Raw genomic sequence first — 17,855 nt, 5'->3', positions numbered from 1 at the left:
GTAACTCGTATCAGTCAGCAGGCAATCCATACCCATTTCTGGATGACTTTTAGAAGAGGCAAACACCTATGTACACTCAAATATTTTCCAACTGTTTTTCCCTGGAATCACTATGTGCCACAAAAAAATATGTAAAAATTCACCACCATTTATGGGTTCCAAAATTTGCCTCAAATTTCATTTTTTAAACTTAAAACTCAAACGTAACTAAAAAAAAACAAACCTACATGTCAACTAAATGTTATACACATGTTAACAAACTGAAAACTACCAATGTGTTAAGTGGTATCACCAGGTCAACATATCTTTGTAAACATTTCAAAGCTTCTCTTGTCATCTCACTAAACAAATATGAACATATTATAAATGTACCATTAGTCAGGAAGACTATAGCTTTGTGCTTTTTAAAAAATTTAGACTGTACATGTTGACTCATGTAAAACTGTACAAGTGAATGTACTATTGCATACCTACATGAATCAAGATTTTACACTGAACAACTAAAAGAAAAGACAAAGATAATACTTAATTTTCTAGCACTGTAATCCTTAGTCCCAATTTCAATTTTGTATTTATTAATTGACTGACTTTACAAGAAAATGTTACAAATAATTCCACCCTACAAATAGATGACTCACACAATGTTGAAAATAATGAGTTCTTTTTTTTAATCAAAAGCAGTGTATAGCAATTGTGGCAGAAAAAGTATCAGGAATGAAAATGCTAATTACTGGGTATAGCATACACAGTCACAGGTTTCTACACTCGTTTTAAGTTTGCTTAAACAGCCTGAAGCTGAATTGAGTGTTAAGAAATTTTTATTATATCAAAATCTGTATTTATCTATAAATCTAAAACAACAACGAAATCTATAAAGCCCAGGAAAAACAAAACTCCATTTATTTAAAGAAAGATCCTTATAACTTTCCTGCCTATATTGTCCCAGAAAATTCACTATTATAGAATCTGTACTGAAATCATTTACTGAGTCCATTGGAAGAGCATTCTCTCCTCTCTACCTCTCAGAAGAAATTCTAATTGCCACAGGATCCCTCAAGTCTCTGGGACAGAAGACATCTAGGATTGGTAACAATTGGGATATATTTTAGGACTGAATGCAGCAATCAATGCAGACTGAAAAGCAGCTATCAGACATTTCTACCATTTTTGAAGTGCTCATTCTAAACACTGAAACTAGTCTCCGGGTCTCACAGAAGTTACAAAGCAAGAGACTAGAAGGTATTCATACACTGCTTAGATTTTTTTAAAAGATGTTCAGATATATTACACAAAAACAATACCAAACATAAACATAGTTTGATTTTTAAGTTTCAAATGCCACAGAAAGGCTAAAGTTAAAAAATAAAAAAATTTTAAACGTTTTAAGTTTTCAGTTTTAAGAAAAGGGGAAGGGGCTGAGTAGAAGAGAAAGAGAAAGAGAGTTAGTGAATGTGTTGATTTAACTGCAAAATAATAACAGGATATAACACAGTTCTGAGTATCCAAAGTGGCCAATCAGAGCCTAAACATAGTTGAATTCCATCCCAGTCCCAGCACGTCCCTAACACAAGAATAAAACCCTTCTTATCTTGTTCAGCCATGTGTCGCCTGCCACAAACTGCAAAACAGAACAACGCCCAAAACCAGCTAGTCTGATTTCAACTGAGGACAGACTCTGTAGTCAGAAGCACCACAATGAAAGAACTCTAACTCACACAGCTGGCTTGGTGATTCTGCACACTCTACAAAACAAAGCTATACCACAGACAGTACTTCAAACTTGAAAGGATCTCTAAAAGGCTATGCTAGCACTGTTAATTTGCCAATAGTTCTACAATCAGCAAAATATACCTAGAGTGCACTCGAGTTAGTGAGAAAAGATAAAGAGGTATGTAGGGCTAAGAGAAAGCTAGAAACTATTCTATACTCATAACTTTGTCAAGGCACCCTGGCATAGAAATAATACTAAACCAGTGCTTCCAGATTTCACCCTAACATATAATCAAATCAGGAACAACTACTCTATTAAAGAGCAAATGGATGCTTTATATTTACAGAATAAAATATACTTAAAGAAAAAGTAGTGGTCAAATAAGAATAATTCTCATTTAAAAAGAACCTATTAATAAATTCCTAAGAAACAGGTCTCAGTAGTGTTTATTAAATTAAGGAGCTAAGTTTTTTCTTTCTAAAAAACTACATAAAATTAGGCAGCATTTGAACCAGTTAAAAAATCCAATCTGCAAACCAATTTGCAGATTAATCTTAAAGTACTCATCTTTTAATCTTTTGTGCCTAATACAGTGCCTGGCAAGGAATAAACAGACTTTCAATAATCGCATGCTTATTGAATGTTTACATGCCATCTAATTTATAAAAAAGACACATCCCAAGATTTTATTTCCAAGATAATGGAAAGAGGAAGAAAACCTCTGAGAAGCAATGCTAAAGAGAAATCATTACTTGAGGGCTTTCAAGTGATTTTTGTGTGGAATGAGTTCATGATCCTAAGTTCTGTTTCTACAAATCAAACAGACCCAGTATCGCAATGAAAACTAATATTACATTAGTTCCAAGTAAGACTTCTTGTCTACAGGCTCAACAGAAAGGGCAAGAATTGAATGAACCAGGAAAACAAATTATCCACACACTCTTGAAAGTGATTTCTCAGAAGCAAAACACCCTGAAAGGAAAGAAATGGGGATAACTAGATGAAGGCAAGATAACCACTGTTGCTATGCATGTTACCTGTACTCTTGGAAAAATTAAAAATTATTTTATTGAAAGTGAAAACCCATTTTTTAAAGAACATGCAAAGAATATAAATAGTTTAAATACTTAATGGAATCTTCTATGTGAACATTCATGTGACACTGGAAAGCATCAACAGGAAGAGGAAGTTCTGTTTCTGGAGTAGCTGTTATGGTATGATAATGGAATTTGGCCCTTTTAAAATCAACAAATGAGTCTTACAATTGGATGAAACTATTATTAGGAAATTATTACTTTCTGCAGGAGCACTATTGTCGCACTTTTCATCAGTGTTGGCCCTCTAGATTCAGTTATTTGATCTATTTCTTATAATGTAATAGTTTGAAGGCTGACTTAAAAATAAAGCAAGCTGACTAAAATTTGGGACTAGTGCAGTGTCATAATTAAATTATGAAATGAAATGTGGTAAAGGAACGAATATGCTCTCATTGCTTAACTTATTCAAAAGAATAGCTCTTAAGAGTAAGGGAACCACATATTAAGATCTAGCTTAATTCACCACACACCACCATGCAACATTGGTAAGTACTGTAAAGGGACAAACACAGCACTCAACAAATCCACCTGCCACGCTTATACTATGCTGAGGTCTCATATCACTTAAACGCCAAGTATTTCTGGAAAATGAAATATTAAAATACAGTAATTAAAAGCAAACCCCATGATTTTCCCTCATTTCTTTCAGCTCCTGGATATTGCCTCCAGCGAGAGCCTGTGATTTACGGGTAATGTCAACATTCTGGAAAATTATTAGATAATAATTAAACACTGTGCAGGATAACACCTTAAAAGATATCAAGTTCACAAATCACCATGCAAGCAGGCTCAAACTTAAGTTCACAAAGACAAATTCTTAAAACGCAACTGTCTAAAGTACTACTTACAGGACAGGACTAAAACTGACAGATAACACCAACACCCCGCCGTCTTCAGGCACTGACCTTCACCCAAAATGACCTTCCTCTGGTTCCAAGATGAGTACAGAATAGTAATGAACACTACAGACAGAAAACCACAATCATGGTTTTACCTATCCCTTCTCTGAAAATCTCGGGTAAAGTTTCTCTCCAGGCAAGTACATTTCCAAATTCAATCAAATGGATAACTTGGCAGCAACCCTAGACTAATTGCATAGCTCCGAAACAACCCTCTTTCCTATGCCTGTCAACTAACTTCACTGGCCAAATGCAATCTACAGTCACCGACTCTCCTGCGAGGTCGGGCCAAATCCAGGAAGGCTAAGCGAGGAAGGAACTTCGTACCAACCTGTCGGTGATAGTAGACTGTGTGCCACTCATTGGGGCCCTTGGCGAGAGGTCCTCCTTTTATCCAACTTGCATTTTACAGTAACACCTCCACCCCACCCCGAGCGCTCTGGGATCAGGCCCAACTCCGTCAGGGACACAAAAGTCCAACTCAAAACTCCATGCAGTCATCTAGAACATCCGATTGGAAGGGGTCAAGGGGTGCGGGTTGGAGCAAAACTGATCTCCCAAAACACCCTGAGAAAGTCAGCCAGAAAGCGAGTCCCAGAGCTAATGATAAATCCTCCAGAAGGCACAAGGAGAAAACTTCCTCAGGGAGAGAAGTCTGCGAGCCGTGGGAAGGGGACCCGGGAATCCCTCCGGGGCTGGGGCGGGATCAGCTCAGGGACGGTGTCGGCTCCTCCTCGGGAGTCTCCCGCCGCGGCAGGACCGGGGCCCTCTCGTCCCCGCTCTCTATCTGGGGCTGCCGGCTGCTCGTGGCCGCAGCCTCTGCCGCGTCTCGGGCCGTCCCGCGCCGGGCCCGCGCGGTGCCATGTCCCCGGGCCCTGGGACCCCTCTCGTCTTCCCCGTCGCCCCCACCAGGCTCCGCGCGCCGGGACGAGCTGCGGCCGCCGGGGAGGGGGTCGCGCAACCCGAGGTGACAGGGACCCGGCTCTCAGCGCCGCGGGCTGCTCCCCATCCCTTTGAGGCCCGGACTCTTCCGCAGTCGGCGGAGGCGGCGGCGGCGGCTCCTCCCCGACGCTCCGGTAGGCGGCGGTTCTGCGAGGGGCGGGAGATCCCAGTCCAGCCCGGCCTGGAAGCCTCGGCCCCGGAGGCGGCGGCGGCGGCGGCGGTGACTCGCCGCGCAGGGCTGGCTCGCCGGGTCCTGGGGGCCCTCGCGGGAGCGCGCGTGGACGGCGGAGGAGGCCGCCGGCGGTGGGGGCCGTGCGACAACTGCGGGCGCGCGCACGGGTTCCGGTTCCGGTTCTGCCTTCCCGGCCCCGGCCGCGTCCAGCGCGAGCTCGCTCTTCCCCTCCCCCGCCGACTTTTTTGGCCTCCTCCCCTCTGACTTCGGGAAGCCGCCTCACCCGGGATCCCTCCGCCGCCCCGCGCCCGCTGTCCCGCGCGCCGCCCTCTGGTGCGCGCCGCCCCCGCGCGGACGCCTCCGCTGAGCCGTGGTTGGGGGAGCGAAAAAGTAGTTCTGCGGGGCAGAGGGAGGTGGGAACCGGCCGCCGAGGGACTCCCACCCCACAACCCCCAGGGGCCCGTGAGTGCTGGAGTTGTGCACTTAGGCGTGTAGCTTGTATTAAGCTTTCGCCAGAGACCGCCAGAGAGCACCCCCAGATCCCGAGGAGTTGGTGGATGAGAGGCTCTTTGGGAATTACGCGCCCGCCTTGTCCTGGAAACTTTTATTCTTTCAGGGAATGTACTTGTTCTCCGTATTTTCCAGTAACACATATCGAGTGTTTCTGACGCGGGGACGCGAGCTCAGGTCCAGAGCCCGGCCAGCGTCCCGGTGAAGCAGACCCCAGCACAGAGAGGTCTGGCGCTGGTCGCTCACCTGGGCACCTGCTGGCCTTGTCCCGGAGAGGACGAGGGTGGGCTGGAGCAGGGAGGCGCGTAAGGCTGGAGGGAAAGACGATTTGGGAACGGGAGCCAGGATTTCTTGGTACAAATAATTGCTTTTAGGCTGCCTTGGCAAAATGAAATGTATTATTTGCCAAATTGAGAAAGTATGGTGCTTTCCATAGAGACTTAACAAGCTCGTTGTGGAAAGAAATGGGAGAAGAAAACAAAGTGTATTTATCTAGTAAATAGCATTACAGTTCTCTCTGAAGAGTTCCCAAATATTTTTTCGGCTTTTGTTTTTCTACTGGGTAGAGAGATTTAGATATCCATCTAGTTTTATGATTGACTAATTCAGTATTGTGGCAATTTGAGTACTACAGACAATGTCGTTCTCCAATTCTGCCTGCAAACGGCTATCCCTTTTATCCAACTATTTTCAGACTTTGGAGCTTAAACCTGTGTGGGTGGCAAGGGATTTCAGCCATTTTGTGGAAATCAAGTAGCAAATCAAATCTAATAAACGGTGGATGTGGAGAGAGGAAACAATTACCTCTTAACAATGCTGTTTCTAAAAGTCATTCCACAACAGTTAATGAAAGGATCATTATCCCTAAATAGATGCATGAGCTAAGGGCTGACGTTAGGACAGGGTAAAAAAAAAAAAAAAAAAAAAGGAAAAGATAAACAGAGGCCAAAGATGACTCTTTATTGCTTGATTTTTTTAAGTTCGGGGCACAGCCAGCTAATTTTGTAATGTTTATTTTTGGAAAGAATAGAAGTGGATTAGGGTTCCAAGCCACTTTCCTAATGATCAGACCAGGACATATTGCCACCTGCTGGTGTATCCTAGCATGACGATTCTATCCTGAAGACTCTCCCAGTTAAATTGTTGTCTGTATAACCAGAACGCATTCCACTCATCTGTACACAATGGTCAAAATGCAAACCTTATCCCCAAGCTTAGTAATTCTTTCCCAAACGTACTAAATCATCCTATTTTCCCCTATTCTAGTAATGTTACAGTGTATCAAATTAATTGGACCCAATGACTCATCAAATCATGCATCTTAAAATGAGTTCCCCTCTTTCCTTCAAGAATGCCTCCACACTTAAGCTTCAGGAATAAAACAAACTGGGAACGTTTCCTAATTCACCTTCTCTTCCTTGCATACAAAACCTCTTGGCAAGCTGATTTCAAGATCCTTCCAAACTTAAACAGACACAAGGTTCTAACTGTGAGCAAAGAAGGCATTTTGCTGTGGGAAAGCTTCTGAAGATGGTAAGCAAAGGATTGAATTAATCCAGTGGTTATTCATTCCAGAACCAATTTTTTTAAATGATGAAAATCTTTATAGTCACCCACAAAGCATTAATGATTAAAACAAAAAAATCCCCTGAAAGCCTCCTTACAGCTGCCAGTAGCTAAATTGTTCTAAAGGCTCAATCTGTAGAGTGCCTTCAAAAGAATTAAGCCAATCTAGGTAGAACACCCTCCCCAGGGGCACTTGCCCTAGAAAAGTGACATTGGTGACCAATCCACTGGACATGGTCTTTCAGTAGGTTTCCAGTGGGGGTTATTCTAAACCACATTCTCATCATCTCATCCATGCTTATTAAATACCTACTATGTGTTCCAGACTCTTTTAAGCGCTGGAAGTATGGTTCTGAATACAGGAACTCTGGCTGTCTTCAGATAATGTTTCTGATGTCAACTTGCTCCAAATCATCATTTTCAATGCAACTGCCCAAACAGGTGGCAGAACAACAACAACAAAAAAAAATCAAGTTCTTTCCCTCTCTTTTGGCAAAAAAAATCAAGTTCTTTCCCTCTCTTTCCCTTTCTGTATGTCAACTGTTAGCCCCAAAATAAAAAAAAATAGGAATGACTGATGATAAACAGCAAATTAGAGATATTTCACTGGTACATATAAATATGGGTTAACATTTCTACAAGCCAAAATGCTTTTTGGTTTTTTAACTTATTGGCAAAATCCCAATAAAGATATAAAGACAGACTCTGGATTTATATAAAAGTTGTTTTACTTTTATAAAATTTAGTACAAATCTTATTGAAATACAAATCCTTCTTGAACAGCGTTAGTTATTATTACATAGTAATCCAAGTGCAAATGAGTACTTCATTTTGTCTGAGCAGACCACACATTAATTAGCCCTTCATTTACCTGTGGTGTAAAGACTCAGCATCTTAACTGCTGAGTCATCTTCAGTTCATCCTTTTCTCTCAGATGTTTCTTCATAGCTATGAGTTACAACATAAAGAAAAACTGAAATGAGGGATTCCCTTCCCCTTATCAATTATTCAGGTTTCTCATCATTCAAAAAAACCTATGTACATTCCCATGAGAGTGCCCCAAAACAGCAAGATCTGCAATCCCTTCACTTCTAAGGGGTAAGGGAGAAAAGAATTGGTACCAGATTAAGCTTATTCATTTGTCTGGTATGGAACAGGTTGCACCGTGCCAAAATTCAAGAGCCAGCTTTTTCTTTTTTTTTAAGCTCATATGCCAAGCCACTCTTTACTGCTAGGCTTTTGCTAAAATCAGCATTCTCCAGCATCCTACTTTGATCACAATTTTGTTGGAAAGAAGCTCACCAGTATTTTAGGGATACTGATCATAGAAAGAAAAGACGTAAGAGATGCTGCTGTCAGATTATTTCAATGCCCAGCAAATGTTTTTAAACAAATGACACTCATTTTTAAACACCCATTGGTAACATGCCTTTAAAGTTTCTTTTCCCTTAGCAGTGATGACTTTACAGTTTACTCCCTCATGCCTGGTTTCTGTGGCTAATGACATCCATTTTCAAGGCCACTCATTAGTTTAATATTACCTGTGACCAAAGAATGGCCTGACATTCCTACTGACCTTCAGCCTTGACTTCAATAGCACCACACCCTTGCTCACCAACTGAGCTAATCAATCACTATTGGTCTAAATAACATGGTAAAAATAAATAAATAAATAAACAATAAATACATAAATAATCATTTTTTCATAAAAGCCCTGAAGACTTCCCTTAATAAAATGCCACATAGTATCTCTTTGTAATACACAGCAGGGTATTTCATTCATTCACAACAGGTTTAAACTGAGGCAGAGAATAAACAAATTGCCCAAATGATCTGGCAAGTGAGTAGCAAAATTAGCTAAAAGAACCCAAGAATTCTCGACTCTTAACCCCTTATTCTAAGCTTCTATTCTTGCTTGTCCTACTTCGGACTAGATAAGATCACACTAAGAATTTTTTTTTTCCTTCCAAGATTGGCCTTATCATATTAGTTTGTCCATGGAGTGGCACCTTTTTAGGAGAAAGAAGAAAAACTAAAAGGGAATGTATCTGAAATGAAAAGAGTAAAACAAAAAAAAATTAGCCTCATCATCCTGAGGCCAGTACACACTTTACAGTCTTTGGCTCTAGTTTGCAATATGTACAACAGAGCTGAAACCTGAACTGCCATCTCAAACACAGTGGAATCCACATGGTAAATCCCTATGGAATTTAGTCATAGCCTCAAATGCCTAGGAGATTAATGCACAAAAGCCCTGAGAACTGGCACAGTTTTCCTGGTAGGGCAGAACCCGTATAGCAGGACTCAGTAAATCTACCCACACCTCATTTATCTGGAATCCAAACCCCTAGCTCTATGGTTTTTGTGCAGAAAAGAGTTAACACAGCAGGCCTCAACTGCTATCCTTAAAAAGGCCTGCTTGCAAGGTTGGCCCTTAGCCGGCATCTGTGAAGTTAGATTTTGGGAGACTTCCCACCATTAACTGATAAGACTGGCTCACTGTGCCTAAACTGTTTGTGCAAACAGTATGGTGTATGCTTAATACCTGCTTTCCTTTTGAGAGTCTTGACTTTTGCTATGTGCCCAGCAGAGTCTGTCTACATGACCTGTCGCCAGTAAAAACCTTAGGAACCAAGTCTGTCTATGATGACCTTCCCCAGTAGACAACCATTTCACACATTGTCACAAATCGTTGCTGGAGGAACTGAGCACATTCTCCTGTGTGATTTCACTGGGAGAGGACTCTGGAAACTCGTACCTGGTTTCCCCCAGACTTTGTCCCAGGTAGCTTTTCCTTTTGCTGATTTTTCTTTGTATCCTTTCACTATAATAAACCAAAGCTATTCATGACTATATGCTGAGTCCTTTAGTGAATCACAAAACCTGGGGGTAGTCTTGGGGACCTCCAACAGAGTTGGTATAGGGAGGTTCAGTAAGTGACCCCCTCACCATTGCCACAGTTTCAACTCTCATCCTTTTCTATTCTCCTTCAGACCCAATCCCCTCTTCCTTGCCAAAGGCATGTGTCTTCCTGACAGTCCCTCATTTTATAGTAAATGGGATGGACTTACATAAATTGCTACACGGAAAGCAGGAATAACTGTTTGTGGAAGCAATTACTTCTTGAAGGACCAATAAATAGCACTAATCTTTTTCGAGTTCCTTTCTGTCTGAATATCAAAGCTCCCAGGGACAAGAGGACCCAGGGTTACCGCGAATGAAAAAAAGTGCCAGTAGTTCTCACTTCACAGTTGACTTATTCCCAGCTACCACTGAGTGTTCTCTCTGTCTACAACTGTGCCACTGTAGAAGTTAGTGTTTTAATACTGGTGTATGCTCGGCTTGAAGACTGACCAAATTGATCAATAAATTTAGCCCTTTTTTGAAACCTAAGTTTAAATGTAATTCCATAACAGCCATATTTCCAACCTGGTTCCCATGGCTGACTTAACCCAATCCATGATCTGAAGCAAGTCGTGGCTAGTGTGTCTTGAGATGTCCATTATGTTTTAGCCGCCGTTCCTCACTCCACCTGCTTCTCCAAGCATGGTACTTCTTGATGCTTTTCTTCCATGCAAAGCGCCAGATGTTAAACATAAAACACCAAGACACAGCATACATGGCTACTCCCCCAGCCTTCACAAACCACTTGGGCGTGGGTGAGATCATTTCACAGAAAAGGAGGCGAGCTCCTACACCAATCCTCACTCCAGTGAACAGAGCCACAAAGAGGAAGTCCACTACATCTCCAGTGAAACTGTGATAGTGCCCTGTTTCACGGAGAAACCAGCGCATCTGTAGCAAGGGATTGGTAATCTCACTCCCAAAGAGGACTGCATTGACTTCTGTGCCTGACTCCCCAAGCACCAGGGCCATGATAATGCCCAAGATACTCAGTGTGTGGTGGGCCAGCATCAGGGCACCCTCTGACCGGAAGTAGATGCACCATCCCAAGTCAAAGATGAAGTAGCCCAAGGTGAGACAAAGAACGTGAACTTGGAGGGGTGTATTAGGAGAGCCTGAAATAAACCAAGACAGAAACGAATTGAGTGACTAGGAATAGTGCTACTTTACATAGGGATCCTAAGTTGCTGTCTTTCAAATCTTACTGAATCAGTGAAGACGACAAAAACAATGGCAGGCACATGCTTTTTAAACCAGCTAAAGATCTGTTTCCAGACTCTTGAATCATTCTGTCCTGAACATCAGATTAATTTCGTAGCTTAATGGGTCCAATTATTGGACACTAGTGGCACTAACCTTTTCTGAAAGTAGACTCTGGAAAGAACCCCAGAAGTGTGTTCACATGTGTAAGAACACAGGTTGCAAGGACTTGACAGGTTTGGAACCATTAAGAATCTTCATATAAAACACAAAGCTTAAGAGTTGATTTCATCTCAGTTCAACAGTTTTGGGGAAAAGCCTGAAGCTCAATATGTGAATCTAAGGAAGTTTTTTTAAAAAAATGATTCTAAGGGGAGTTATGGGCTAAACTGTATCCTCCATCCCCCAAATTCATATGTTGAATCCCTAAACCCCAATATCTCAGAATGTGACTGTATTTGGAAAAAGGGCCTTTAAAGAGGTAATTAAGTTAAAATGGGATCATTAGGGTAGACTTTAATCCAGTATGACTGGTGTCCTTTTAAGAAGGACACACACACACACATACACACAGAGGTAACCATGTGAGGACACAGTGGAAGGGTGGCCATCTGCAAGCCAAGGAGAGAGGACTCAGAAGAAATCAAACCTACCAGCACCTTCTCTATCTTGGACTTCTAGCCTCCAGAATTGTGAGAAAATAAATTTCTGTTTTCTAGGCCACCCAATATGTGGTATTTTGTGATGGCAGCCAACATTTGTACCCAGGGGGTGCAATTTTTGCATACTCAAGGAAGTAACACTCCCACATCTAGTGATTTAAAAATTAGTATAGCTACCCAAAATAATGAGGCATTGGTTAAATCAGTGATAGCAGATGCATACAACACAATAACATGGAACAATTAAAAAGGACAAAGATCTTATCATTTTTACATAGACATGGAAAGATGATGTCCTTTGAGTTACAACTGAGTAACTATTATAGTTTACCAAAAGAATTTATAAAATATAGTTCTATTTGTACCTGTTTGGGGTTGGTAGTGGGAAGATGTTGATATTGGCTATATGTTTTGTATACTTCTGATTGACTAAATTGTATTAATAACAAGCAATTTAAAATTTGTTTTAAGGCTGGGCATAGTGGCTTATGCCTATAATCCTAGTACTTTGGGAGGCTGAGATAGGAGGATTGCTTGAGGCCAGGAGTTTAAGACCAGCCTGAACAACACAGTGAGACACCATCTCTATAAAAAAATAGAAAAATTAGCCAAGTGTGGCGGCACATGCCTGTAGTTTCCAAGCTACATGGAGGCTGAGACTGGAGGTTTGCTTGAGCCTGGGAGTTTGAGGTTGCAGTAAGCTATGATGACACTACTATACACTATCCTAGGCAAGAGAGCAAGACTCTGTCTCAAAAAAATATATATGTTTTAAAAGTAGAGTTATGAAAAACAGAAACAAGAGGTGACATATGCAATATCAGAGTTAACAATGAAGAATGAAGACTATAATACAAATTATAATGGGAATTATTCTTCAATATTGTACAAATTCTGTTTAAAAGTCCCATCCTTCTAAGACTACCCCCAAATCATAATTCCCTAAGAAATAATCCCCTACCATCTCCTACCTACCTGGGTGAGTAAAAGGCCATGGGCCATCAATGAAGCCAATATAAGCCGAGAGGCCTATGGAGAGGACTCCATGGGTGAAAGTAACCAGCCGGCAGCTCCACTCATAGCTTCGGTGCTTATTCAGGCGGCAGAAAGAAATATAGAGCGAGAGCCAGCCACACAGGCTGCACAGCACCTGCAGACACAGAGCTAATGCCATCCTAGGATGAAAAGACCAAAACCAGAAAAACAAAGGATGCACTGTAAGAAGACAGCATTGGGTCACTATGTGTAAATGTCCTCATTTCTACTATAGAATAGCACACAAACATTGCTTTTACTGAAATACTTTCTCCTTATCTGGACAGCCAAGCATCTTGTATCTAAGTATAGCTATATTTATAACTCCATGTTCCTTACAGATAACACGTTGGCAACTGGTAGAAGCTGTACACTGGAAACCAGGGACTGCATTCTGTGTTGGTAGGCTGTCTAACATCACATTTTATGATGAGTAAATGTCAGTAACAACCCTCCAGTGATGACTGACCTTGGACAACAATACATGCATAATAAAGCAGTGTATTAGATAATGTCTTTGAATTGCAAAAATCCCAATGAGAAGCTATCATGAAAAAAACAGAACACCGCCACTTTGGTTTCTGATAGAGGTCACATGACACACCGCAGTTTAATGTGGTTTTTAAGCCATACTAAATTCAGCTGAGGTTTGGATTTGAGTCACAGGTTTATCAGTCAAAATTGAAACTTGGGGTAAATCTAAATATAGAACAAAACAAAAGAGTCCAGACTTCCTGGAAGGGGGAAAAAATCCTAGTCCTATTCGGTTCTGAAATCCAACTCAAAGATTTACCAAGGGAGAAAGCAGAAGGATTTTGAGGCATAAGAGGGGGAGTTTTTGTTGAAATATAAAAATAGTTTTAAGGTAATTATTCAGTTAAAAATGAAACAAAGTCAGAAAACTACACTTTGGAATTTTACTAGTGACAACTACATTAGGACAAGAACAAGTATAACTGAGTCAATTTAGTCATACAGGATTTAAATCTAAAAATGACCAATAGTGATTAATATTCATTAGCTCCTCTATTGAAAGTACAAAAAAAAAGTCAAAAACATTTCAGATATCTGTCTCATCTCAGCAGGAATTTTCCGCATGGCTACACTTATTGCTTAACCCTATTCCAACAAGTGAAATAGTATCTGTGGACCAACACACTTCAATACACAAGCCACTCCTGAGAATGCTATCCACAAAGGGGTTTATGAAGGTCAAGTTCTGTATAGCCTTCATCTGAAATCAGATTTTCATTCAAGAAAATGGTAGGTGTTCATAACAGACCCAAGTACCAATTCTGTCTCTGCCCCTATCTGGCTGTAGGAGTGGGGCCAAATCACTTTAACCTCAGTTTAGCCTCAGTTTTCTAAAAAAATAAAAAATAAAAGGAAGAGGGAGGAGGAGAAGGAGGAGGGACAGGGGAGGACGACGGAGAGGAAGGGAGAAAGGGAAAGGAAAGAAAGGGAAAAGGATTTAAGAACTCTATAGTCTGGTCCAGTTTTGACATGGATTTCTGAGATAAATTTTGTAAAACATCTAGGCCAATTTTCATAGTGAGGGACAGAAATACAAAGTACCTAGAGTGAAAAGAACTGCCCTCCCTTATTTCTCTTTTAAATGCCAGGGTCACTGGCCAGTAATGCGGATCAGCTCATTTGGATATGCCGATTAGTATTTTTAGAGTCCTCTTCTCTGAATCCTAATTCCCTGGCAGAATGGAGGAAACAGTGGCCCATTTAAAAACAAATGAAAGAACAGACATTTGTAAATGGCAGCTACAACTCTGTGACCTTGGGAACTCCGTGTCTGGGTTTCGGCTTTTTGCTCTCGGTTTTGTCAAAGCAGGGCAGGGTATTTGGATGGCCATCGCAGCTCTAAAGTCTGGGGCGGGCTCCTCTCCCGGCTCCTCCCGTCCCAGGGCAGCCCGGCGGGCGGGAGCTCCGGGCCGGCCCCCTGGCTCCCGGCCGGCCTCGGAGCAGGCGTGGCTGGCGGCGAGCGGCAGCCTCCTCCGGCGTCTCGCAGGGCCGCGACCGCCGGCCGCGAGCCCGGGCCAGGCAGACCGTTATCCCGGGCCCGGCGGCCTGGCGCGGGGAGGCCGCGGCGCCCGGAGGCCGGAGGAGGCCCCCTCCCTGCGGGGCCAGGCGGCCGTCTGCCCGCCTCCTTCCCCCGGGGGCCGGCCGGTCCGCGCCCACCCGCCCACTCCGCTGTTACCTAGCGGAGCGCCCCGGCCGGCCTCGGGCGCCCGGCCGCCCACAGCTCAGGGCCCGGGTCGCGGCAACAGGAAGCGGCGCAGCGCGGGGGACAGGACGAGGCGGTGCCGGCGGCGGCGGCGGCGGCGGCGGAGGAGCGGGGGTCTAGGGGCACCTGCTGGCCGGGAGGACGGAGCGCAGAGCCGGAGCCGGGCGCCGGACGTTCCTTCTTCTGGCGGGGTGGGGGGCGGGCGAGAAGGGATCTAGTGGTGACGTGGGCCCTACAGGCCGTTGCTCTGGTTTATCTGTCGTTGTCTGTCGGTTTAAATTAATACCCATTCCTCCTCTCCCCTTGATGGGACAGCGCATCCAATAACCATTTATCGAGCGCCTACTAAGTGCTTGCACCCTAACTAGGCACCGTGGGAGATGTCGAACATCGTCCTTGCCCTCATACTTGAATCTGAGTTGTGAAACAGGCACACAAATAACTGATAACCAGGAAAGTGCTCAGGCCTGAGGATGAGAAGTTACAGTATTCTAAATTTCAGCCCTGTCACCAACTTAGCAGGAAAGCATAGGCTTAAGGGTAAACCTTGCCTGGTATGCCTTTGGGCAAGTTACTTAACTTTTCTGTTTCTCCCTTTTCTCATCCTCAGAATGGGGATAATAATAAAACCCAGTTCATAAGGGTATTGTGAGAATATATGTATTCTCACATAATATATATATTATATATATTCTCTCATAATCTATATATAGATTACATATATAAAGCGCTTAGAACAATGGTCGGCACATACAACTCACTGTATAAATGTCAACTATTGTTTCACTTTGGGTAAGTCCTTTCTCTTCCTCTGGGTCTATTTTAATATCAAGCAGAGTAAGTTTGAAGAGAGAAGTATGGAGTCACAAGTGGGATAAAGAGGGTCTGGCTTGGTTGATGAACACAGGCAGTGATAGGGTGCTGAGGGACCCAGGCATTCTCAAAAGAAGACCTTTAGCAGAGGTATGAGTGTTTAGACCATGTCTGGGAAACAGTACATATTCTAGTTATGGTCATTTATCTTGCCAACTCCTCAAAGGTGAGGATGACACTGTTTTCATCTTTGTTTCTCTAGTACCTGGTATGAAACAGGTGCAATAATGTTTTTTTGGTTGAATTAATGGAAAATGAGCCTGGAAAACTATATTGCAAGCGTGTTGTAGTTCCTAAAGCTTGTCGATCATCTATACCACTGGGAAAGCGTTTTCAAAATACACTGGGTGGGCTGCACCTTGAATATTGTGATTTAGCAGGTCTGGTGTGGGACCCAGGAATACGTATTTTCAAAAACCTACCCAAGAGTCATTCAGATGATCAATCACATTTGAAAACCACTGCTGTTAGAGGGCCATAAATGCCTCTGTTGCCAGTCTAAAATCCCAGGATGAGGCATTTTATTATGTAGATAAAAGAAATTCCATGTTGTTATAGAGCTAGGGAATCATATTATCATGCTCTCCAAGCCCTTGAACCCAGGGTATGGTCTATGGACCAGCAAAATCGGTATCACCTGGGAGCCTGTTAGAAACACAGATTCAGACCCTAACCCTAGACCTACTAAGCCAGAATCTGCATTTTAACAAGATCCCCAGTGATTTGTGTACACATTTGGGCAGTGGTCCTTAACCTTGATAGCACAGCAGAATCACTTGAGGAGCTTTTGAAATCTCAATGCCAGGTAGGCACAGTGTCTCATGCCTGTAATCCCAGCACTTTGGGAGGCCAGGGTGGGAGGATGGCTTGAGCTCAGGAGTTCAAGAACAGCCTGGACAACATAGTGAGACCATGCCTCTACCAAAAAAAAAAGGCATTGTGGCACATGCCTGTAGCCCCACTACTCAGGATTTTGAGGCAGGAGTGTCACTAGAGCTCAGGAATTTGAGGTTGCAATGAGCTCTGGTCACACCACTGCACTCCAGCCTGGGCAACAGGGTAAGACCCTGTCTCTAAAAAAAACAAAAACACAAAAAAACTAATATTCAGACCACATCCCAAACAAAGTACATCAGAATTTTTGTGTGGATATCAATAATTTTTAAAGCTCCCTGCATGATTCCAATGTGTAGCCAAAGTTGAGAACACCAGCTCTAGGGCCACTCAACTAAAATCAGTGTAATATGAATCGGAGAGGACCTGTTACACTTGTGTTGAGATAGACCAGATAAGAGGTAATGATAGTCTAAAGAAAGAAAACACAGAAGGATCCGTTTCAGTAAGTGGATAGCATGCAAATCTCAACCTTTTCCCCATTTGTTTGTGTTGCAGTATTTTTTTTTTTCCTTCTAGTATCTGAATCTGCAACTTTCCCCTTGCTGCCATCATTTCCACAAAAGAACAGAGTATTTACCTTCAGGAGTCTAAAGGCTGAGGGGATAAGGGAAGGTGCCAGTTCTTCCTAAGATATTGGGCCTTTATCTGAGGGTGATTGGGATTCCAAGTTCAAGTTTTTATTAGCTGGGATTAAATTTTATTAATGTGTACATCTTTGGCCACAATCCCTGTTCCACCAAATCAGATCCTTGTCAACAATGGCATCCCCCAGAAAAGCTCTGGGCTGCTGGAGGACAGCAGGGAACAGGAAACTGTCCACCAGGTTACTTTAATAACAATGACAATAATAATATCAACGATCACAAGTAATAGCTATATTGTACCATTGTTCCAAGAGGCATTGTTTGAAGCACTCTATGTGTGTGTGCATTTACATATATAAACTCATTTAATCCTAACAACTCTATGAATGGGACCTATTATCCTATTTCACAGGTGAGAAACTGAGGCACAGAGCAGTTAAGACTTTCCTTAGGTGACACAGTTAGTAGGAGGCAGAGCTGGGTACAAACCCAGGCAGTACGACTCTGGAGGTCATGCCCTTAATCCCCGCGATATGCTGCCTCCCTCCATGCAACTAAAATTTCCCT

At 42.7% G+C, this 17,855-nt stretch overlaps 2 protein-coding genes across 7 annotated transcripts in view; both read right to left on the bottom strand.

The window, feature by feature from the left end:
* The window catches only part of ARHGEF12 (Rho guanine nucleotide exchange factor 12), a 149,148-nt gene extending 144,183 nt beyond the window's left edge, over nucleotides 1–4,965 (bottom strand). For 3 of the 5 annotated variants that reach the window (XM_012773507.3, XM_012773512.2, XM_012773510.3), the window contains exon 1: nucleotides 4,039–4,965. In XM_012773507.3, the coding sequence (XP_012628961.2) occupies nucleotides 4,039–4,070 (32 nt within the window). In that variant the 5' untranslated portion in view covers nucleotides 4,071–4,965. The remainder of the gene's footprint in view (nucleotides 1–4,038) is intronic. The other 2 variants (XM_012773509.3, XM_012773511.2) reach the window with 1 other exon arrangement.
* Nucleotides 4,966–7,607: 2,642 nt separating this feature from the next.
* TLCD5 (TLC domain containing 5) lies at nucleotides 7,608–15,137 on the bottom strand. 2 transcript variants are annotated; one of them, XM_012773519.3, is made up of 3 exons: nucleotides 15,061–15,137; nucleotides 12,639–12,838; nucleotides 7,608–10,916 (listed from the first exon to the last, which is right to left on the bottom strand). In XM_012773519.3, the coding sequence occupies exons 2-3, from the start codon at nucleotides 12,835–12,837 to the stop codon at nucleotides 10,378–10,380; spliced, it is 738 nt and encodes a 245-aa protein (XP_012628973.1). In that variant the 5' UTR covers nucleotide 12,838; nucleotides 15,061–15,137; the 3' UTR covers nucleotides 7,608–10,377. The 2 variants fall into 2 exon arrangements, with proteins under 2 accessions (XP_012628973.1, XP_012628972.1); XM_012773518.3 differs by lacking the exon at nucleotides 15,061–15,137 and adding an exon at nucleotides 14,908–15,027.
* Between the last annotated feature and the right edge of the window lie 2,718 nt (nucleotides 15,138–17,855).

The sequence above is a fragment of the Microcebus murinus genome, chromosome 4 (genome assembly GCF_040939455.1).
Source record: "Microcebus murinus isolate Inina chromosome 4, M.murinus_Inina_mat1.0, whole genome shotgun sequence".
Taxonomy (NCBI): domain Eukaryota; kingdom Metazoa; phylum Chordata; class Mammalia; order Primates; family Cheirogaleidae; genus Microcebus; species Microcebus murinus.
The sequence above is the reverse complement of the archived record's forward strand: the minus strand, read 5'-3'. Positions and strand labels throughout refer to the sequence as shown.